The 24,421-nt window shown below is 41.9% G+C and overlaps 1 protein-coding gene across 1 annotated transcript in view; it reads right to left on the reverse strand.

The window, feature by feature from the left end:
- si:dkey-44g17.6 (guanine nucleotide-binding protein G(I)/G(S)/G(O) subunit gamma-12) overlaps window positions 1–23,906 on the reverse strand; it is a 31,887-nt gene extending 7,981 nt beyond the window's left edge. Inside the window, exon 1 of the mRNA XM_034140712.1 lies at window positions 23,831–23,906. Within this exon, the coding sequence (XP_033996603.1) occupies window positions 23,831–23,858 (28 nt within the window). The 5' untranslated portion in view covers window positions 23,859–23,906. The remainder of the gene's footprint in view (window positions 1–23,830) is intronic.
- Window positions 23,907–24,421: the final 515 nt, after the last annotated feature.

Here is a 24,421-nt window from a genome sequence, read left to right on the forward strand (position 1 = left end):
AAACCGTGCCTTTTGAATGACAAACAAACTGTAATATCAATATGTATACATCATGGCAAGTGTAGGTCAAGCCATATCCAACATTACATGCATCTACAGTCATATTTGTCAGATATCAAGAAAATTGCCAATGCCCCTGCTTCAAGGTTCTCAAAAACTCACCCATTTTTCTATATTTATTGCAATTTCAAATATTTCTTTATGTGTACTGTTAGTTGAACAACATTTTCTACATCAAATTCTATCAATGCATGAACGTCAGTAAAAGTCATTAGGTTTACATGTTTTGAAGTTTGCCTTAAAACTATCCAAAATGCCTATATTGATGCAGTCTTTGGTCGCTGTAATCATGTCTCCTGTCCATACTGGGGTTAATATTCCTCAAAGAATAAAAAAAGGTATTGCCGAGATAAATGCCTTACATTTAGGAGAGATGGATTGTTGATATATTTCCTGAGATTAAAGTGGTACATTTGAGAGACCAAACTTCTCTAAGATATGTGCACAGCATATGAATATATGGCAAATCATTTCATTTTCTTTAGTTTTCCCTATTGACCAGACCGCTTTACTTTGCAAGGTGGGATCAATTTAATCAGGTCACAGATGCTATCTCTCCGTGTGTTATGACTGCAGTGGAGAAACTATACTTTGCAGTCAGATAAGGACTCCTTCCCCACCTCTCTGGGGGGGAAGGAGCCGGAGCTTGTGCGGGAGGTGGAGCGTTACCAGTTGGATCTGGTTGGGTTCACCTCTACGCACAGCGACGGCTCTGGAACCTTACTTCTGGATAGTGGTTGGACTCTATTCTTCTCCGGAGTTTCCCAAGGTGTGAGGCGCCGGGCGGGTGTGGGGATACTCACAAGCCCCCGGTTGGGTGCTTCTTTGTTGGAGTTTTCGTTATCGTATCATCGGACCTGAGGCCGTATGTTTTCGACACTCGGGTAAAGAGAGGGGCGGAGCTGTCAACTGATCACCATCTGGTGGTGAGTTGGGTCGAGTGGCGGGGGAAGCCTCTGGACAGACCTGGTAAGCCCAAACGTGTAGTGCGGGTGAACTGGGAACGTCTGGAGGAGGCTCAAGTTCAGGAGGCCTTCAACTCACACCTCCGGCGGAGCTTTTCGGGCATCCCTGTGGAGGCTGGGGACATTGAACCAGAGTGGGCGGTGTTCAAAGCCTCTATTGCTGAAGCCGCGACGGGGAGCTGTGGTCTCAAGGTCTTAGATGCCTCAAGGGGCGGTAACCCTCGAACCTCTTGGTGGACACTTGGTCAGGGAAGCCGTCCGACTGAAGAAGGAGGCCTTCAGGGGTTTGTTATCCCGGGGGACTCCCGAGGCAGTTGCAAGGTACCGACAGGCCCGAAGGGCAGCAGCCTCAGCCGTGGCCGAGGCAAAGCAGCCGGTGTGGGAGAAGTTTGGAGAAGACATGGAAAAGGACTTTCGGGCGGCACCAAAGTTGTTCTGGAAAACTGTCCGACACCTCAGGAGGGGGAAGCAGGGAACCATCCAAGCTGTGTACAGTAAGGATGGGACGCTGTTGACCTCAACTGATGGAGTGTTAGGGCGTTGGAAGGAACACTTTGAGGAACTCCTGAACCCGACAACTCCGCCCTCTATGGTAGAAGCAGAGCTGGAGTATGACGGGGGATCAACACCAATCTCCCGGGGGGAGGTCAACATTGCGTGGAAGTCGGAAACAGTACCGAAGGAGTGGCAGACCGGGGTGGTGGTTCCCCTTTTCAAAAAGGGGGATCAAAGGGTGTGTGCCAATTATAGAGGCATCACACTACTCAGCCTCCCCGGGAAAGTTTACTCGAAGGCACTCGAAAGGAGGGTCAGGCCGTTTGTCGAACCTCAGATTGAGGAGGAACAATGCGGATTCCGTCCTGGTCGTGGAACGACGGATCAGCTTTTTACTCTCGCAAGGATCCTGGAGGGGGCCTGGGAGTAGGCTTATCCGGTCTACATGTGTTTTGTAGATTTGGAGAAGGCGTATGGCCGGGTTCCCAGGGAGTTACTGTGGGAGGTGCTGCAGGAGTATGGGGTGAGGGGGTCTCTACTCAGGGCCATCCAATCTCTGTACTCCCAAAGCAAGATCTGTGTCCGGGTCCTCGGCAGTAAGTCGGACCCATTTCCGGTGAGGGTTGGCCTCCGCCAGGGCTGCGCTTTGTCACCAATCCTGTTTGTAATATACATGGATAGGATTTCGAGGCGTAGTCGTGGGGGAGGGGTCTGCAGTTCGGTGGACTAAGGATTGCACCACTGCTTTTTGCAGATGATGTGGTTCTAATGGCTTCATCGGTCTGCGACCTTCAGCACTCACTGGATCGGTTCGCAACCGAGTGTGAAGCGGTTGGGATGAGGATCAGCACCTCCAAATCTGAGGCCATGGTTCTCAGCAGGAAACCGATGGTCTGTCCACTCCAAGTAGGGAATGAGGCCTTACCCCAAGTGAAGGAGTTCAAGTATCTCAGGGTCTTGTTCTCGAGTGAGGGAACAATGGAGCGTGAGATGGGCCGGAGAATCGGAGCGGTACTGCAGTCGCTTTACAGCACCGTTGTGACGAAAAGAGAGCTGAGCCAGAAGGCAAAGCTCTCTGTCTTCCGGGCCATTTTCGTTCCTACAGATACAAGCGGCCGAGATGGGTTTTCTCCGCAGGGTGGCTGGCGTCTCCCTTAGGGATAAGGTGAGAAGTTCAGTCATCCGGGAGGGACTCGGAGTTGAACCGCTCCTCCTTCGCGTGGAAAGGAGCCAGTTGAGGTGGTTTGGGCACCTAGTAAGGATGCCACCTGGGCGCCTCCCTAGGGAGGTGTTCCAGGCACGTCCAGCTGGGAGGAGACCGAGGGGTAGACCTAGGACCAGGTGGAGGGATTATATCTCTTCGCTGGCCTGGGAGCGCCTTGGGATCCCCCAGTCAGAGCTGGTTGATGTGGCCAGGGAAAGGAAAGTTTGGGGCTCTCTGCTGGAACTGCTACCTCCGCGACCCGACCACGGATAAGCGGGAGCAGATGGATGGACAATTTAAGACCCAGAAACAACATACTATCATAATCATCTTTGATAGATTTTGGACATCATGAACTAATGCAACGGACAGATAGCTGTTGGCATCTGTGTTGGGATGGTAGATCCAAGCTGGCAATGTAACGTTTTTTCCTTCAAAATTTGTAACTAAAATCTCAGAGAAATTCTGCGAATTCTCTTGCAAAAAATGACTTCATATTCACAGAGAATATTCAAGTTTTAGATTATACATTTGCCACTTTCAATTCAGACAATATCCAAGATTGTTTTGTTTATCTTAAATGTACTGCTTCATATTTTTTGGAAATGTGTTGTGCATTCTCGGAATAATACCAAACTCCTCGTCTTTTTTTACCTACAATGTCCATTATGTTCCATTGTTGTTTGAGGATAGACTTCAACTTTTAATGCATTTAAATGTGTAAACTCCAATAACTACTTGCATGAATTATATTATTATATTTTAATGAATTGAAAGACAAGATAAACAAACCAGAGTCCATTATGACTACAGGTGTTATTTAATGTGTGAAAAACAGAAGGCAGGCAAAGCGCTGCAGCCTAAACGATTACTTATCAGCTGTCCACTTCCAAACATTTTGTCGAGCAGCTCCATTATCTGTCCTCTTCGCTGCTCAACTGCCTGGCAACAACAGGCTCCTGGTCTGGGATCTGTGGCTGCTCTGCAATAAGCTCTCAGGCTTTACCTCATTTCAGAGGCACGGTGACAATGCAGACAGGCTATCAGCGTCGTGCCACACTCATGATTAGTGTTTGGCTTTGTGTAGAACAGAGGCACCGGGACAGGAGACCAGGGCTTTCACAAGTTTAACTGCGCCCTCATGAGTGCTAATCTCAGACAGCCTGATGCTATCTGGGAGCCAGACGGCCAGTCAGGCGTTCAGAGGAGAGAGACAGAGGCCCGCAAAGAGAAACAAACACAGGGTCACGTGAATGACGTCACTCCGATCTGCAGGAACATCATCCATTTCAGCTCTTTAAAGGCGTCACAAATACTGTCCAAAAACGCTTTGAACACCTGTACTGTGTGAAGTTAGCCGACATGAAAATAAACCAGGAGGAGTTGGTGTTGGCAGATTAAAACAAGAGGTGAGGGTTCTGAGTCACCGGCTGCATGTCTCTTTCTGCACAATGACTACTATGATATATGTTAAATTATCAGTGGTGTAAAGTAACTAAGTACATACACTCAAGTACTGTACTTAAGTATTTCAAGTGTTGCTCCTTTGTACTTCTACTCCACTACAATTCATTGAATACCTTTAGTTACTTTACAGATTCAGACATCTCATATATATATTATTCTGAAATTGACCAATCTGCACAATGTCTAGTTTTACTTTTGGTACTTCAAGTATATGTTGATGCAAATACTTTTGTACTTGTACTTGAGTAACATTTTGAATGCAGGACTTTTACTTATAACAGAGTATTCCTACACTCTGGTACTTCTACTTTTACTGAAGTACAAGATCTGAGTACTTCTCCCACATCTGTAAATCATTAAGCAACTTTTGCTACAGTTGATGTGAGTGAAAAGCTTTGAACACCTGTACTGTGTGAAGTTAGCCGACATGAAAAGAAACCCAGGAGGAGTTGGTGTTTGCGCGGCAGACTAAAACATGAGATGAGGGTTCTGAGTCGCTGAGTCACCGGCTGTGTCTTTCTTGGCTCCACACACTCCGCTGTACCTTTCTTCCCCTGGGCTCTGCAGCAGCATGCAGCACCTTTGGGTGAGGTCAGCTGCAGGACAACAGATTCTCAGTCTGTCATGTCCTTACAATCAATCAATCAATGTTTATTTATATAGCCCAATATCACAAATGTTACATTTGTCTCAGTGGACTTCACAGTTTGTACAGAATATCAGTATGACAATATGACACCCTCTGTCCTTAGACCCTCACATCGTACAAGGAAAAACTTCCAGAGAAAAACCCACAGTTTAAAGGGGGAAATGGGAGAAACCTCAGGGAGAGCAACAGAGGAGGGATCCCTCTCCCAGGACGGACAGACGTGCAATAGATGCTGTTTGTAAATCGAAGAGATAATACATTTTACAGCGTAGGTAGACCAAATGTTTGGAAATGCATGTGTCTTTCTTCCCACCTGGGCCCCATGTGCAGAAAAACAGGTTCCTTTGAGTGTGTGTGTGTGTGTGTGTGTGTGTGTGTGTGTGTGTGTGTGTGTGTGTGTGTGTGTGTGTGTGTGTGTGTGTGTGTGTGCGCGTGTGTGTGTGTGTGTGTGTGTGTGTGTGTGTGTGTGTGTGTGTGTGTGTGTGTGTGTGTGTGTGTGTATCTGGTCGTGCAACCTGCAGAGTCGCAGCCGTTTAAAAAGTTCAAAGCTTTGAGTAATGTGCGTCTGATTCTCCCCAAAAATATCCATGTTCACACACACCCTGCAGAGAGGTGGCTGAATAACATGGATTATGGCTCTCTTTGAAGTTTTTCTTTAATGTGCCTGGGAGTGGATGTAAGACTGAAACCCTGACCCAGGTGCTCTTCACTACTCAGCATCATGATGTGTTCTTCCATGCTGTGCTTTGATTGTTTTTCAAGAAGCTAGATATTGCTTTGATTTACATGTAACACACAGAGATGAGACATGAAAAGCTGACACAAAGAAAACGCTCCACCATGTCTGGAGCTAAATCTGGAGGGACAGATGCAGCGATGTGCCACCAGCTGCTGTAATTACTGACGGAGCAGCCGCGGTCATGCAGATGAATGTGGGCGGGGCTTATCATGCAAACCTGTTGCATGCCAACTCTGAAATGTCACAACAACTACTAGATGCATTGCCATCCATTATCAGAAATGATGAACACATGCTGTTTTAAAATAAAAAAATTCAACCTGAATGTATTTTAAAGGGTGATACGTGATATGATATTTAAAAAACAAGGCTAATTGCAGTGTAAGTCCAGGCAGATTCTGATGGAAAACTGCTGGGACTTTATTTTCAGCTTGACAAAAACACACAAATACTGTGGCTTAACTTTGAATTGACAACGGTAGGTTTTTCTTTTGGCATCTGTGTGGAATGAATGAATGTCCTCACTGTTGAAGGTAGCTTGGCTTTTTAAAACGGCATGTTTGGATGTCACTCGTCGACCTAGTGACAATTGTAGAGATTAAACTAGAGCTACAGCTCACATGTAAGCTGATTGAGGCAATTCAAAAAATGTACCAGGGACTTACAATTGCTAAAAGCACACCAAAAAGAGATTGAACCATTCAATGTAAATACAACCTGTTAAGCCCTGAGCCTGTTTTTCAGGTCTCAGGCTCGAAAACGACATTCCCAGAACAAATGACCATATCTTCCCTTCTAAAAGGGTTAAATTAATAATCTTTTTTCTCAAAGTAATGAGAAAACCTGTGAGTTGGATGTAGAAAAGTCAGAATCAATATAGATATTTTTTATTTTAAAGAAAATTCAGATTTTACATAGTAAAAAACTGTAAATTATAGTGTCCGTCCAAAAATTATTTTGTACTTATAGTGAAAACTACCCTTGGATGATGGTAAGGTAGACTAAAAGCTTTAGGAATCCAAAGTGCAACATATAATAAGTACCCTGTATCAAGATTGATGCAAAACAAGTGACATTTGACCTTTTTAGAGAGATTTAGCAAAAAGAAACCACTTCTGGGGTCATTTGGGTGGATTTTCCATATCTCTGGCCCCCCTTGGTCGATTTTGATGGTTGACACCTCTTTCTGACCGTTAGAATTGAAGGGGGAGTCCCCCACACACACTCATTGTGAAACGAAAAGGTGAGGGCTTCGCGCATGTAATTTTCAATCAGAGTGAACCTATCTCTAGCTTTGACATCTGGAAAAGAAAAAGCAGTTTTAATGCTTATGGATTATCAGAAATCATTTCAAAGGGACACAGACACATTAGATTAACCTATGGATTAACTTCAGCAGCGTTTTTATCGTTTTAATGCCATTGAAGACCACTTTGGAGAGACTACAGAGCCAAGGTAAAAATGTTAGCATTTTTAGCTACCTAGCGTCACCTGTTTTGATGTCCGTTTTTGCTTATAACGTCGCCATTTCGTATAATTCAGTGATAATGTGGGTGTCCATCGATTCTGTGTCACCTGACGATGTGAAACGATGTCATGGATGTAGAGAAGAGATAAATAATAAGGTTTTGTGAGTGATTTTCCGTGCAGTAAGGTGTTAGCATTTTTCGCTCGTTGCTAATTCAGAGGCTCAGTGTTAGCATTGTGGGTTTTCTTTTGAAAAAAAAAAAAAAATGATCAGTTAGATGGATTTCTTCCCATTACATGGATATAAAACATTCATAGTTTATTAAATGAACATGCCCTCAGACACTGTTTCCTGCAAGATGTTGCGGCAGCGCCCCGGTACCGGGGTCTCTCGGGCTTAACAGGTTAACCTTGTGAGCAGCCAAAAGACTATAGTGTGCCTATCACAGTATATCAAGTCGTACTCATGTAAGATTTTGTGATAAGTAGAGATTTAAATTGGTGCTATCATTAAGCAAATACACTTACCAATGTTGACTTACAATATCTTATCACACAACCTTTCTACTAATAAATTGTCCATTTTAGCTTCCTGGTACACCATCTGCCATATCATAGGAGAGCATTTAGAAGGCGTCCACCTCCCTCAAAGCCGCTTCTCTACGTGAAAAATAATGCACGTACCACCCAATTGTTCTTTGGTCAAAGCGTAAACCTCCCACCAAATTTCATGAATATCAGACAAATAGTTTTTCCTTTATCTTGCACACTAAAAGACAACAAAAACTTAAAAACCAACCCAACATCTTGGCACAGTTCATAATGGGTCCACACTGAACTTTAGCTCACTTCAAATGCACACACAAGGTCCTGCATATTATTGTATATGGTTAAAGTTTTTTTGCAATTTCGAGACCCTTGTTTAAAATATGGCACCTAGAGCGCAGAGCAGGGGGGTCTGCTGTGTTATTTCTGTTCCAGACAGTATTATCTACACTTAGATATTGGAAACAACTAATAACTCTGCTGTCAGCACCACAAATCTACTGACAACAAGAAGCTGTCTGGGCTCCAGGAAGAGCCTTCAGGGTGCAGCTGAGTGTAACAGTTAGTGAGGCCTCAGTCAGCCTGTCTGTTCACTGATCCGACGCTGTGTGAGCAGTCAGGTCGTTGCCTTATCTCGCTGTACACAGTCATTAAAAGACAATAGAGTCACGCAGAGCAGCTTCATGAGCGCAGAGCTCGGGAACTGCTTCTGTGGTTTACTGTCAGGTAAAAAGTCGCAAATGTAATGGATCCATTGTATCCTGGCCTAAATGAGAGAGTGTGTGATGCCATGTGTGCATATGTGACTGCTTGGTGTGCAAGGTGGGCCAGGCTGCTATTTCCTGCTGAGTGGGAGGGAGAGAATAATGCCGTTTATCTCTGCACAAATGAAGCGAGCTGTCTCCACCCTATCATGGGAGAAAAACTCCCACCACCAACAAAAAAACACACTCTCAGCAGTGAACTGCATTCGCTGAAATCCCCCGAGGAGGGAAAACAGAGCGGGAAAAAAAAAAAAAAGGGCCCACTCTCTCCTACCAAAACTTCCTGGAGCCCGGGGCAGTCCTGGATCCGAACAGGTCTCCCTGACAACTGAGCTTTGTCTAGACAGAAACCAACGCTCCACTCACTGGATAGGAATTCAGTGAACCCACAGCCCCTCATTCTCACACCACCTTTAGCCTACCGCTCTCACATGGCACCAAGCAACGCAGTCACAGCGCTCATTGTTACAATAATCCCGCATTTACACTCCAGCTAAATGCACCACCACGTCATTCATGAAAATAGCAGAAGTTGGTGCATTTTGCAAAAGAAAGTTCCCTCTTTTTTATTTCTAACTTGAAATATAAATAATGGCTTCAACTGTAACACACCCATCATATTTCGCTGGTTCTAAAAGCAAAATGGGATGCAAACAGTGTTGTGTGAAGGGCGTGGAGGACTGAATGACATGTCAATCCAAGAGGCCAGCACACTTTTTTGACACGGTCCATTGCTCAAGCATAAACAGCAGCAACTCTTCCTCCCAGCTCTACAGTTACACACTGAGCTGACGTTGGCAGGCCATTCCACCAAGGTTAACAACACAAAGTCCTCTCACCTTTTCCCCACTTCCCCACACTCACATGCCTCACTAACAAACACACCCACACACACACACAGTTGTCATTTTACATGCAGGCTAAGGTTTGTTTTTGTCCAATATTTAATTGATTATATCCTACTCCTACAACAATGCTGTCCATTAGAACATTCAGTAGCAACAACCATTTAAAAAATAACAGTAACAAATATTGTTTTCCTGCAGGGCTGTAATGTACGGTGGCCGAAAGGTGCAAACGCGCTGCAACGGCCCAAAACAATTACAAACACGCTGCACTTTCAAAAACGATAGATATAAAAACACAAATGTGTAAAAACACATGCAGATGAAGAAACATCTTCACCAACTTAACCACACATGCACAGAATCTAGAAAGCATTCATCTACTTGGAGAGCTGCATAAACAAAACCCTACAAATACAAAATGCTGCAAAAAGCTCCAAACACAACGGAAACGGAGACACTAAAAAGTTGTGCACACAGCTGGGGCCGGAGCACTTTTTGTTGTTCAGGGATCATAAAGGTGGCCAACTGTCACTCTCGCAGAGAAGTGTTTTGTCATTATATTTGAAATGACTAGGTTAGCTGCGTTAGCTAGCTAGCTTACAGCAGTTCTGTAATAATATCGGAAGGACTTTAATATACATTGGCACGGGACAAATTTCAATCAAATATTTTATATATGTGGCAGGCATGCTCTAAGTAAGCTAACTTCTGTAGAGTAATATAACACTTTTAACTAGTTGTTAAAAATGTAACTTCAATCCTACAAACAAACAGTGAAGTAAAAAGTGACTTTACTTGGTATTTTGCATAAATCATTGCCTTCTCTACCATTGTTGCTAGAAGACTGCTTATGCACAATATTTTATTTTCTGCCCCACTGGGTCTCAGTCCAAACAAAGGACAGAGTGTGGTGGGGTCATTGCACAGGATCATGGGAGTTGTCTTGCCAACATTGTAACATTTCAGTTGGGTTTCACCTGTTTTGGGTTTCTTCATAGTTTGTAATTTAGGGGGGTTTTGTTGCACTAAAATGTTTTATTCTTCCAAAACAAACAAGCCAACAGATAATAAACACTGAACAAAAGTTCAAAAAAAAGTTTTTGGGATGCTGTTTTTGCTTTGCTTGTTTTTCTGATAACTCAAGATCCATACATTGATGACTAAAATCCTCAATCTGGGAAAATAATTAGGTAAAAACTATCAAGATCTAAAAAGCGTAAAGTAAAAATGTGACTTAAAACTATATAAAAAGTAAAATTATGGCTAGCAGACAACCACAAAGCTGACGCATGTGTACAAAGGAAACATTACATGTGACTAAATGCAGGGGACTGTTTGCTTGACTGAGATGACAACATTTCTCAAATATAAGTTTGCAGTTTGGCAACAATTATAATATAGATGTTTTAAGACATTTTAATGTGAAAAAGTTACATACTATACATTAATTGGAAAAATATAAATTGTCATATATTTGACTAGTGGATAAAAGAATGAATGACACAATCCGACAAACCACAAAGGGGAAATACATCCAGTTTTAGACCACTACAGTCGGTTGTTTGTTATTTATATTGTTGTTAAATGTTAGATAAGATGGATGCATGCAAGGCTTTAAAGTATCGTAATGTACATGAATAAGAAAGCATGTACAGCTGTAACAGGTATGGCAGATAAAATGAAGCATGCAAATTCTGCATTGGAAGGTGAAATGAAAAGGGACAAGTGAAAGTGTTCTGGTGGTTTCTATAACGCTAATCATGGCCAGCAGCACGAGGGAAGGTGGTGCTGGGTGATAGGAGGCATCTTCTCTGGTGATAAGAGGCTTCTTCTCTGCTGCCACCTGCACCGCTTATCATGACGGACAGAAGACAGAGAGAGAATAAGGGGAGGGCTGGGAAAAGAAACACAGCCCTCTGACTTCAGTAACAGGAATGACTCCTCCCCACCCCCCTCTTCTCCTTCCTGTGAACTTTGGAGCAACCCAGAGCTGAGTGAGCAGTAAACTGCACATAATGAGCAGCCGTGGGGGAGGTCCAGGAGACAATTTTGACGTAAGAGCCTGTATCCAAAGCTGCAGCTTTTGTCTCATCACATCTCCCCACCCCCGTCTGGACCACCTGATTGTAAGAAAACGTGCAGTCTTGACACATTAGTCATCGTCCTTTGGACCGACACGTAATTGCCAGAGCGTTTGCACACACAGCGAGATTCAGGGCAATGTAGCAGGTATTACTAACTGAGGAGGAATCCCAAGCATCCACCTCGCCTCGCTCTGCACAGCGGTCACTGCTGACAAAGTTTACATTTTTAGAAGGTGCACATGGGGAAGAAATCAAGTTCTCTCCTGCTGAATGCAATGATTTGTTTCAGGATGATATTTGGGGAATGCATGCATTTCATCCTCAACTGTTGTAGGAGCCTGTGGGTTTAGTCTTGTTGCGTTTTGCTGGAAATGCACTGATGTCATCTGATGTGAATCACAGTTGTATTCCTTTCTACCCTGGAATGATTCAACATTTTAAGCAAAAAGTTATTATAACAGTTATTATTATCTATGTACTATATGTATAACAGTACTACTGCTATACATGGGTATTGCTCATATGTACTTTTATTGAAGGATACACTTGAAGTAGTTCTTTAATTTGGATTGGAGTATATCACTTTAATTTAAACCTGCAATGGCAATTATATGGCAATCACAATTATTGGGTCACTGGGTAAACAAGATGTCAAAAGTGACACAATGCATTGTGGTGAAGCTCCACGAAATTAAGGACAACACGGAGAATCTGACTTTCTTGAGGTACTTGTGTTTGTGAATAATCAACTAATTCCACCAATAACACTGTGGTACAAAAGCTAATTTGTTTTTAAATGCATATAGGAAAGTTAGGCTCTATATGCAGGATGCTTATTGGTGTGAGTGCTAACACGTGTTATGGCATCATGCATAAAGTACACATTTGAAAGCACTTTTTGAGGCCTACATGCACACCAACTACCACAATCCATGAAATCCAGTCACAGGAATTCTTGCAGGACTTTAAAATCATCTGTTTCTCAAAAAGTCACATTTCTGACCTGCTGGGTCAAAACTCAACAGCTTTTCTCATGAACAGGGTTTTAGAAAGAAGCTTTGTAATGGTTATGATGTGTAAAAAAGCAAGAACACCCATGCCTCATGGGGTCACAAAGACCTAGACAGTCCGCTCCCTAAAAGAGAAAACATCTAGTGTTAACCAAATGATTGTCCAAAATTAGGACCTCATCTTTTCAAACCAAAGCTGCGTTTCCCAAGTCAACAATGACCTACATATGATATCCAAGTCTGGTGCAGAGTGTTCAAATGATGACTGAGGCTTTTTCAGGTGTGCATTTTGGAGCATTATAATGCCGTATTCATTCAAAGCAGCAGCCGGGATCTCACAGGGAAAGTATGTGCGGGCCGGTTGCAGCGGTTTGTTTTCAGAACAGTGTAACTCCAATGGAACGCGGCTGCAATACCGAGCAGCAAACCGCCCTTTTTTGCCCCTATTGAACATTAATCAAAGGCACATTCTTACAGCGGCACAGACCACCAAGTGTATACTTGCTGGGAAATGCAATTAAAAGCAAGTTATTTCTGGATTTGGAAATATTTCCTTTGCCACTGCTGAAAATGTTTTAGAGAAAAAGTCAAAGCAGGAGAGCGCAGCGTGCATGTGGAGAAGAATCCCAGGCATGTGGGTGTGCAGACTTTCTGGGCAGGGTGACATCCCCACTGCTGCATGGTCTCTCCTCTCTTAACTGCCAGACCCTTATGTTTGTTAACTGGAAGCCGACATTCCCTGGACGGCTCCTGCAGCAGAGATCAGGGTGACTGGAATTCTTGTCTGGCAGACACGTGGCACAGGAGCGTCTCAAAGTGGACACAGTGGCAGATAGAGCAAGCTGTGTTTATAGTCGAGACCCTGCGGCCATGAGCAGAGAGCAGCAGACTTACTATTTCTTAAAAGAAGCACTTCTCTCTGAAGGACCCTTATGCAGTAGCATGTAAAATGACAATGTGGGGTGTTGAAGTTTACAGTCATTATTGCTGCAAGGATTGGCCTTACGTTAATGGGTCATTTCAGCATTAGGGTCGGGTGATATGTTACCATTTTTTAGCCCAACTTGGGCTTCCCTGCATTTATGAAAACGCTAATTACAGAAAGAAAACATAATCTCGTATTTGAGATTGGAAAGTATCGAGCAGGCCAAAGGACCTTAATGAAGCAATTATCAGTTTTTGCAAAGGTGTAGTGTCGACAAAACCACAACCAATTAGTGCAAGCATTTGTGAAAACACCATCCTGCTGAGCATGGAAAGCTAATACAGAGAGCAACATCCCCCTCAACTGTTACAGAAAAAGTCCCATTTCCCCCCAAAAAAAAAAGAAAGATGAACTGGATATGAACTCAGCCAATTGCCAAACTCTAGTCATCATGCTAACAATGACAATGCTAACAAGCTGACGTTTAGCAGGTGTAACAGTATCTTCACCATCTCTAATTTAGTGCATTAGCATGCTAACAATTGCTAATTAGCAATTTACACAAGCTGATGCTAATAGGAATGTCTTAAGTCATCACTTCATCAAAGTCAGTAGGGTTCATTCTCTGGGGACCACTAACCCAATCCATCCAATAGCTGTTGAGTTATTCCAGCCTGGAGCAACAGATGCCTTTGCTTTCCCTAGAGACATGACACTAGCATAGCTAAAAACAATACATACATGTAACCAGGCAGTTCACTTGTGTGAGAATCCTTTCCATGGAAACAGGATCTGCAGTGACCTAGTTGTAGAGTGGGCTGATAATATGTCACGAGGAGGCAACCAGGAGGAAGGCATGGGAATAACACATGTGAAACTGCAGGAATAATTCATCATGTCTGTGTTTAGTGTAGGCTTGGGGTGGACATTCTGTTTTCTTCACACGGGAAATGTTCCTGTGCCCATAAGATACACAAAACAAGACTTTTATGAATAATCCAAAGCATATGGTTTACATTGGAAATATTTTCCCAGGTGACCAAGGGAAAAAGTAGAATTTGGGCGCTGATGCACCCCCAGCTACACAGTGATACTTTGTGCCCTCCCCTGTGGCAGAATCTTGATGAGGTTGTTTGTCCTACTTCAAAGCCAACATGTGTCTATATTACTGCTGTGCAGATAGAGCAGATCATCTCAAGTGGTATTTGCATACATCCAGGGTAAAAGGAGGCCACCCAGTGAACACCCATCCTGAAATTAAATCCCAGATTTAGAGAATGTATATAAATAACATTAAGAACATAAAGGCCTGCAAGATTTATTTTTACAAGCATCAGACTACTTCACAGTTCCCGAGAACAGAAGAAAGCTGCCGAGGATATCACACATGTGCTCGGTTTAGTTTCTTACAGATCAAACAGGTTTCATTCTTCCGCTCCCATTAACATGTGTGGCATGAAGGGAAACAGTTCTATGTGCAAACTCATCAGTTATTTCCGTCAGTCAGTACACGTCCAGCTGGACTGCTGCCCGTAGATGCAAGTCATCAGAACCAGTGATCAAATGAGTATTAACCACAGTACTTCCTGCACAGAGAAGAGCCACTCCCGCCTCTGCCCGAAGCTAACCAACATGAGTAGGAGTGTGTATATGTGTGAGATGGGGGGGGGGGGGGGGGTTGTTCAGGAAGCGGACATAGTACAACCGAGCAAAAGGAAGGAAGATGCCCATATATGAGCAAGTACTTGTGAAATGCTGCATGCCTAAAGAGGCCTGGGTTCTCCCTTAGGTGAGACAATAATGCAGTAAATATGTTAACCTCCTACACGTAGAAACACACACCCTGGCACTCGAAAAGCTAAAGTTGCACCAAGCCCAAAACTTTCATTCTACCTGAAGCCGGTACATGATGGTCATAGCATAGGGTGTTGGGACAATTCTACATTTGCCATCAAATACAAGCAACTGACTGGTGGCATAAACACACATTTTGTTTTTCATGCACTGGTCAATTTTGAGATTTTGTGCTATTTTGGCTTGATAACAAGTCTTCTTTCATACTAGTTAAAGTTAAGGTGCTTATTTTTACTAACTTTGTTTATTTGCACCTGCACTTAGTCTTAGATACACTAATTCCTATGTATATTCCAGATGTATTTAGGGAGGGGTTTCTTCATATATCATTTATAGCCCCGTATATAGAACATTAAAGAACACGTTTTGGGCCTGGCTTTGTCCAATCTTCAGATTTCTGTTGCTAAAATGCATGCAATTTTGCACAATTCTATTTTTGTTTAGATTCTTTTGGAGCCAGACAGTGCCTTTCTCAGAGCTGCAGAGTTGAAAGGGGGAGATAGAAGGAATGACATTGCCAGAAAGGTTCAACTGGCTCGGGGAGTTGAACCTGGCTCGGGGAGTTGAACCTGCTTACTGGCTGTGAACAGCGCATATTATCTAACCACTGAGCTTTCCGACGACCAATTTTGCACTCACTATAAAATACTCAAAGTGCAATTTCACGCTAACTTTTCAGAAAGCATGGTGATATTTAATAGTTACAATCTGTCCCCGTATTCCCTGTAGTGTCTCAGCTCCACACAGAGCAGGTTTGTGTTTCTGCCAGCTGTGCAGAACTGATGTCCTGCAGCTAATGAGCAGCCACACACCTGCACACAGAAAGAGCCTTTGTTTAACACCTGCATATCATCTGGGTCACTCTTTTACTCTCACTTTAATTTTTGTGATGAATGATGTTTACGTAACCTTATTCTCTCCAAAATCTTTATCTGGGAAGGTACTTTTTATTATAAAATGACCTCAAATTGATTTGATTAATTTGTTTGAGGGGTTCCTACCATGTTATTAAAGGACTTACCTTCCACTAAGGACACATCTTTTGCTATTCAACTTGTATTGATAGGATTCTTCCTGTTCTTATTTATCTACTACAACTACCAATGTGTCCATATTTCCCAAATATGGAATGAGGTGTTATTGTAATAAACAATATGTGCAGAATATCACGTTGTTAATGTTATTAATTAACACATGTGCGGTTGTTAAAGACCAAAAGACGAAAAAGCAGATTTGCATCCTGAACATTGTTTGCTTGGGTTTACTTATTTGTGTACTTGTTTCTGTTATGCTGTGACCAAATACAGACAAAGAAAGAGGTTTTTGGTTGGTTTGACAGATCATGAAGTATAGTAGCACCATGATGAGAGGGGATCTTCAACCTGGGAGATACAGAGAATACAGTCTGCCTGACACTGCCATCTGCTGGAGGAAATGTGTGACAGAGGAGAGCGAATCATTCTCTCTGAGCTGGACGGTGTTACACAGATGGCATCTGTTTCATTCATAATGAACACACGCTGTAGGAGTTAGGTCTGAGGTAGATCATAAAAACACTTTAGAGATAGTTAAGAGACACTTAATGGAACTTCCATACTTAAACTTTGGCTATGATCAGTTGTTCCTAGGTCTTAGCAACAATGTATGTATCTGAATAAGAAATCATATGGCGATACACAAGCATGTTGTCTAAATTGATATTATCAAGCAAATACTTACTAAAAATATCCTCCTCACTGCAATTTAAGTATGTATTTGTGAATATAGGTAGTCATAATGTATTATGAGCCCTTTCAGACCCCGTCTTGATTATAACTTTGACATTTATAATTCTCTATAACTCACATCAATAATGTTTATTGACTGTTTATGTAGTGCATTTGAAAGCATTATGTGTGTAGTATGAGCAGGGCTTGGCCATGTGCTAAAAGGTTGTATTGTACATGTCACCACAGAAACTTCTATACTATAACTCTTGCACTGAATCCAAATAAAACAACAATTTTAGCAATACAAAAATGTTCCAAGCACAGTGCTTATAATAAATTCATATGAAAAGGGTACTGCAGCATATTAATATTGTACTTCCATATATTTAGGCAACACACTCTCACTTCCTAAACGTCCAGGAGCGACGCTTGGTCAGGGTCCTTTAGCATGCAGTTGTGACGCGCCGAGGCTCCTTCAGCTTCATAAACGGACGCAAAGAGCTTTCAACTGATTGCAATGTATTCCCATCGGCGGCGGTATTTGACGCTCATGGAAGCACCGCATCCGTTTATGTCGGCGGCTGTTTAAAGGCAATGTGAGCGTCCATTCCCATTGGATAACGGAGGATTTTCCACCCGGAAGTAACTATTCTCCTTACTGTCGATTGATTTTACAGTGATATCTTTTTTTATTTAACCTTTATTTAACCAGATAAAAACATTGAGATAAAATCTCATTTTCAATGCTGACCTGGCCAAGAAGGCAGCAACGTTACACATAACACAAACATATAAAATACAGAGAACATAACTAAGAAAACAAAAGACGAAAAAGCAGTCACTACATTGTGCACATTAGGACAGTAAGAAAGGTACACTACCTGTTACTGCAAGAGCAGCTGGTGGTGAGGACTTCAGACAACTTCAATTTAAAACATGATATAGAGACAAGTGCCCTCAGTTTAAGGCGTGATTGAAGGTCATTCCAAGACCAATGACCATAATAAGAAAGACTCCTTTTTCCAGCCTCAGTCCGCACAGCAGGTACCTGGAACCGTATCCAGGCACTGGATCTGAGGTTGTAAGAGTCACAAACTGGGGCAAATCTGACACATATGTAGAGTGGAAGCTTACCTAAAATGGCTTTATACATTAATAAAAACCAGTGCTGCATCCTACGCATAGTAAGTGTGGACCATCCAGTTAGGCTATACATCTGCACTACTCATCAACTCAAAAACACCAGATTATCCTTGTTAATTACACAACATTGATTGGTTTAAATTGAGTGCAATGCTTTTGTATTTTTCCCCTTCGATTCGGAGAAACAAATATTTTTAGCTATCGTTTAGGACTACACCATGTGCTTTGTTTGACAAACCCCGTGATTAGTTCTCAAGCTCTGTGATTGGTTGACCTCCAACTGCATTCCATATAAAAAAAAAACGTTTCGTAAAAGATCAAATCATACTTTATTCAGCAGTGCTTGCTTTACTCTTTGAAAGTCATCACATGAATGCATTGTAATGAATGGTTTGGCTGCATTAAACATTACACATCTGTCGTAGTTCTTTATTTATCTACAGAGATCGGGCCTCAGAATAGACCGGAAACTATTCTTTTACCGTTCTGTTTTAATTTCACAATAAAGTTAGTAGTAATATTTTGTTTTGATATAATTGTTTTTTATTAACTACTAGACCGCTGGGTCATGTTAAGACCATCTTTTCTGTGTTGCTGTGGGTTTTTTACATCGCTTTTGTGTTACAAATATCAAAACAATAACAGAATATATCCGTCGTAAACTAAACCAAAAACAGCAGTATATTTTATTTTGTTAACACTGTAAACTTGACAGCTTTTTAACCCGCACCTCCTACTGGTTAAAGCACGTTATTACACGTTTAGAGTAATTGCAATGCAGGTAGATTGTGTTGCTTTTTAATGCAATATGGTCTAGCTGCGGCCACGGACAGTACACGACACTACACGACACGCCCACCTGACACGACACTACGGTGGCTGAGAGACATTACCGTACATGGCAGATTAAAAGCGAATTGACGACACTTATTATTATTGAGATCGTACATGGCAGATTAAAAACGAATTGCAAATGTTATTGTAGCATTTTAAGCAACTATTAGGCAAATCAATTAATAACCTAGTCTATCCGTTTGAGACACAACAGTATAACTTTCAACCCAAATCATTTTGTCAACAAACGGTGGTTTAGTCAACTTTTTTTTAATATATAAAATAGGTATTAATGAGATGATCTATTGATTATGTTTGTCTAACTGCTACACATGTATTTTATACATAAATGTAGATATTTGTGAACATCTAAATATAGTTGTTAAAGGTTTTAAGATATACATTATCACATCATGGGGTCATTAAGGAACAAATTAGGAGGGCCAGTCAGGCCACTAATGAGCTCAATCATTCACATGTATTATTATTACTTTATAAATTAAAAGTACTAGGGGTCTATTACAAAACCTTTGAAGGAATCGCATCAATTAAAATAAATGTATGGCAAGTATGATCAAATTAACATAATGTCAAGATATAGCCAATAGACAATCAACATGCTTTGAATATAAAGGAAGAAGAACAATAAACAGATGAACATTTAGGTTTTATGTGTAAATTGTGAACAAACCATCTTAATACATCTGGCAGTCTAAGACAGCAAACTAAGCTTCTTTAACTGCTGCTAGAACACTGTTTTACCATAGGGTATTTCTAACAAGACCAAAAAGATATACAAGGCTTCCAAAACAGAAGAAACCAACTCAATACAGTATTTTAATTTCCTTCAAAACGACAAAAGCACTAATAAAAACCAAATAACAATAACATAAAGGAAAAGTAATTGAAGTGGTTGCCTGTTGTAAATACCTTGGTATCTGGCTTGATGATTGTCTCTTCTCTAATAAGTCAAAGATATGTTTACTGTATATTATAAAAATGCTTGTCATGTAGGCATACTGGAGATGGGAAGGCTTTAGTCAGTGTTGTAGCTGAGATTCTTACCGTTCCAATGATGTATTAATAATAACTTGGATTTATATAGCGCCTTTCATGAGACCCAAGGTCGCTTTAAAAAGAACAGGAGTAGAAACAAACATAACAAAAGGCAGTTAGACGAACAGTTAGACAGACAACACAAATAGATTTGGGGCCAAAGACCTTGGCAGACTTGAGGGCCCTTTTGAAGGCGTCAAGCGTGGGGATGTTGCAGATCTCCGCAGGGAGAGCGTTCCAGAGAGTGGGGGCTGCCATACTGAAGGCTCTGTCCCCGAAGGATCGCAGGTTGGTGCGGGGGGCCAGAGTCTGAAGACCGCAGGTTCCGGGGTAGGGCATGTGGGAATTGTATTGATTTGATACAAGCAAGCCAGTGTTTCATTGTGTACTTTCAACTACAGTATATGGTCCGGCAAGTTCAGCATGCACTGCATTCACTGTGATGAATATACAATAAGACACTGATACCGTTTTCCTCAATGAACATTTATTGAACAGAACATCATGTGAAAAATGTTCCTTTTTAGTTGTAGGCTACAAAAACAACATGTTGTGGTTTTGCGCTTTGACATCAAAATGTTGGGGGCTGTGGAAATATTGTGCCATGTTGCTGCAGCAGCCGGAGCCATCACTGGAGCGGCCGTCGGAGCCATCACTGGAGCGGCCGTCTGGGCCATCACTGGAGCGGCCGTCGGGGCCATCACTGGAGCGGCCGTCGGGGCCATCACTGGAGCGGCCGTCGGGGCCATCACTGGAGGAGTCGTTGTGGTTGCTGGGGCCGCCGCCAACGTAGTTGGATGTTCAGTGCAGCAGTTTTTAAAGTGACTAATAAACATCTCCTTTCTCCCAATGATTCTTGGGCAAAAGCCACAGTGATAATGGCTGCTGGCCACACATTTGAGATGGCATTTATAAACATTATAACCTAAAAAAAAGAGACAGAAAGTGGTTTAGAGGATTCTAGAAACAAACCAACATGAATTTCTTGTAAATATGCAATTTGAAACAAGGTGTTTGTGCGAGAGCAATAAATAATCATGTCACCAACAATAATATTTTTGCCTATAAACTGATTTTTTGCAGATTGAATGTGTGATTATGCTCATATTGTGCCTACCCCAAATAAGGATATTTTTCCAGCATTATTAACACTTCATAACCTGAATATAAATCTAATTTTTAATGTTCAATTTATAATTCAAAATGAATTTACACCAAGGATGTCCTGGGGCACAGAAATAACACATGTATCCATAATGTGTGAGGCATTAAACACATCTAACAAGTAACATGTAATGTAATGTGATGAAGTATACAATGATCATATAGAATTATAGATGTACTTACCTCCATATTTCACAAGTGCCCTCTGGTGGCTCTGCAAATGAGCCATCAGACCAGGGTATGACCCGGTCCTTTCACAAAATGGACACTGGAAGGTGTCCGAGTCCAATTTGTTGAGCTCTGGGCGTGCTCCATCACGGAGTGTTGTGTTGTTTGTCTATAGGTGAATAAAATAGAATACAATTTCAGTGACTTTAATATTGGAAATAGTTAACTCCTTAAATAAGCAGCAATGGACTGGCCTGTATAATCCTATGGGACAAAGCTGGTCATACTTCCTCACTTTCAGAAGGTAACCCTTTAACTGCCAGCGCCACCATTTGGTAGAGCACATTTTGTGTCTTGATATCTTGTTGAAAAAAAAAAAAAGTTTAACTCCATCTGATTCAGCCAGCTCTACCTTTTTGGTTGACATGTTATGCACAAAACAACCTCTAGATGTCACTGTGGTTCGAACAGAAAGCCCTTCAGCTAGTTTAAATCTTTATATATACGGTCTATGGTTTAAATGTCAGGCCTACAGCATGGCCACAAACCCCATCTAAAAACAGAGGCCTGATTGCATCCACCTGGGTTACTTGGCTCTACCCAATAACTATATATCATTTAACTTTAAACCACACTTAAAATAATAATATAATTATACATATGTGCATGTCAGTATAGCAGCTAATACATGTTTTTTTTTTAAAACATTCAAATGTGAAAGACACCTTCAATGAATATTTAAAATCAGATTCTTGTAAAAATGCGAGTACATGCATTGTTCCATCTGTCAAGCTAAAATATATACATATATCTTAGCTCTTAGCTTGACATGCTAACTGAACGAGCATGTTCAGTTAGCATATATGCTAACTGAACGTCGAGCATGTCAAGCTAAGAGCTAAGATATATATATATTTATATGTATTCCATTCCTTTACATTTAATATTTAAAATACAAATTAGCTAAATAAACACAATTACACTGCGCTAAACAGCCACATCGACAAACAAACGAGAACCTAAATAGTATGTAATTATATCTAAAACCACAATACGTTAATTACCTGTACTCGGTGCGCCATATTGTTTGTCTGTTCTCTGAACCTCATGTCTCTTTAAATATCCTTGCATCAGCGTCAGTGTCGTCAATTCGCTTTTAATCTGCCATGTATGGTAATGTCTCTCAGCCACCGTAGTGTCGTGTCAGGTGGGCGTGTCTTGTAGTGGGCGTGTCGTGTAGTGTCGTGTACTGGCCGCGGCCGCAGCTAGACCCTTCTCTTTTAATGACTGTTTAAAATGCCTTTTTCTTAATGTCTTTCATTTTTGTAAAGCACTTTTGAATGTGTTATATTTTATGAAAACATTTAAATATTAAGAGTATATACAAAATAGGAGGAAAGTAGAAGGTCAATGATAGAAATATAGAATAGAAAATATCAAGAAGATACTGTAAATGGTATCTAGAATAAAACAGTTTAGTGCCGGATGTACAAAGATATTAATAGGAGGATGTGCAAAACAGACAAACTAATTAGGCTTTATTTAAACATTAAATAATATTTTAGGTTAAGGTCTTCTTTTAAATACATGTCTATATTAAGCCTGACAAAGTACTTAACGTTTAATATATTGCATGGTTTGTTTTGGGACTTGACAATCAACTTTCCTGCAATGTTAACTATGTTGAAGCACTTATTTTAACCGATATTATACATATTTATTATACTCTTATACGATGTATGCTTTGTAAAGCACTTTGAATTGCCTTGCCTTGCCTTGCCTTGCCTTGCCTTGCCTTGCCTTGCCTTGCCTTGCCTTGCCTTGCCTTGCCTTGCCTTGCCTTGCCTTGCCTTGCCTTGCCTTGCCTTGCCTTGCCTTGCCTTGCCTTGCCTTGCCTTGCCTTGCCTTGCCTTGCCTTGCCTTGCCTTGCCTTGCCTTGTTTATTATGGGTAGTGTAGTGTATTCTGCCATCCTAAACTCAGAAAAAATATTTGTTTCTCCGAATCCAAGGGGAAAAACACAAAAGCATTGCACACAATTTAAACCAATCAATGTTGTGTAATTAACAAGGATAATCTGGTGTTTTTGAGTTGATGAGTAATGCAGATATCACTGTAATATCAATCGACAGTAAGGAGAATACTTACTTCCGGGTGTAAAATCCTCTGTTATCCAATGGGAATGGACGCTCACATTACCTTTAACTGCCGCTGACATGGACCGATGCGGTGCTTCCCTGAGCGCCAAATACCGCCGCCGATGGGAATACATTGCAATCAGTTGAAAGCTCTTTGCGTCCGTCTATGAAGCTGAAGGAGACTCGGTGCGTCACAACTGCACGCCAAAGGACCCTGACCAAGCGTCGCTATTGGACTATCAGGGAGTGAGACTGTGTTGGTTGAGCAGCTGAGCTCTGAGCAGTGATATCAACATTTAAAGCCTGCTGGTGGTCCTTTGCAACAGCACTGTAAACCCTGTGTTTGTCACCAGAGGGCAGCAGCACCTCACTGGAAGTTATTAGACTGTCAGGAGATATGAAACACTTGTTGGGGACTGGGGCTGGTAAATAATGGATCGCCTTGTGAAGCAATGTTTGTCACCTGATCCTTCCCTCGATTACAGAAAAGGATGAGGAGGCTGGTGACAACTGTTGACTCAAATGGAAGCAAGTCTACTGACCTGTGTGGGAAGAGATCTCCGGGAGCATGAATCAGGACCCCGCTGTGTGGCCACTGGCCACTGGCCAGCATGAACCTGGAGAGGGAAGCAAAGAAAATGTTTTGATGAGAGAAACCAAACAGCCAAATGTGTTGAGTTTGCAGTCAGATTTCGAAATGCAGCAAGTGTGTGATTAACCTCATCAGAGACACTGACAGATTTGTGTGAATATATTAATCATTTCTTAGTCCTCTCAGCAGAGGGCAAACCCAGTCGTGAGAGCAGGAGCCCCTCAGTGAGATGAATACAGTCCCCTGACAGCAGCTTCCTTGTCATTCAGTGGAAATGGTGAGCACTGGCATGCCAAATCTGCTGTGGCTGAAGATACTACAGCCTCTGCTCCATTTACATTCATTACCACATTCCAGTGAAGCAGTTCATGGGCAGCCCTTTGGTCTGAGAACTCTCTGTCTCCATACACTTTCTGTTACAACAAGTGGAGGCCGGGTTTGGTGAGAACTGGAGAGCAGACAGGCCAAACAACGGTGTTCCTGCCTTCAGCATACTATCATTTAAAGCCCTGATTCAACATGCAGTCAAATAAATGAACAT

This window comes from Trematomus bernacchii, unplaced genomic scaffold (genome assembly GCF_902827165.1).
Source record: "Trematomus bernacchii unplaced genomic scaffold, fTreBer1.1, whole genome shotgun sequence".
Lineage (NCBI taxonomy): Eukaryota > Metazoa > Chordata > Actinopteri > Perciformes > Nototheniidae > Trematomus > Trematomus bernacchii.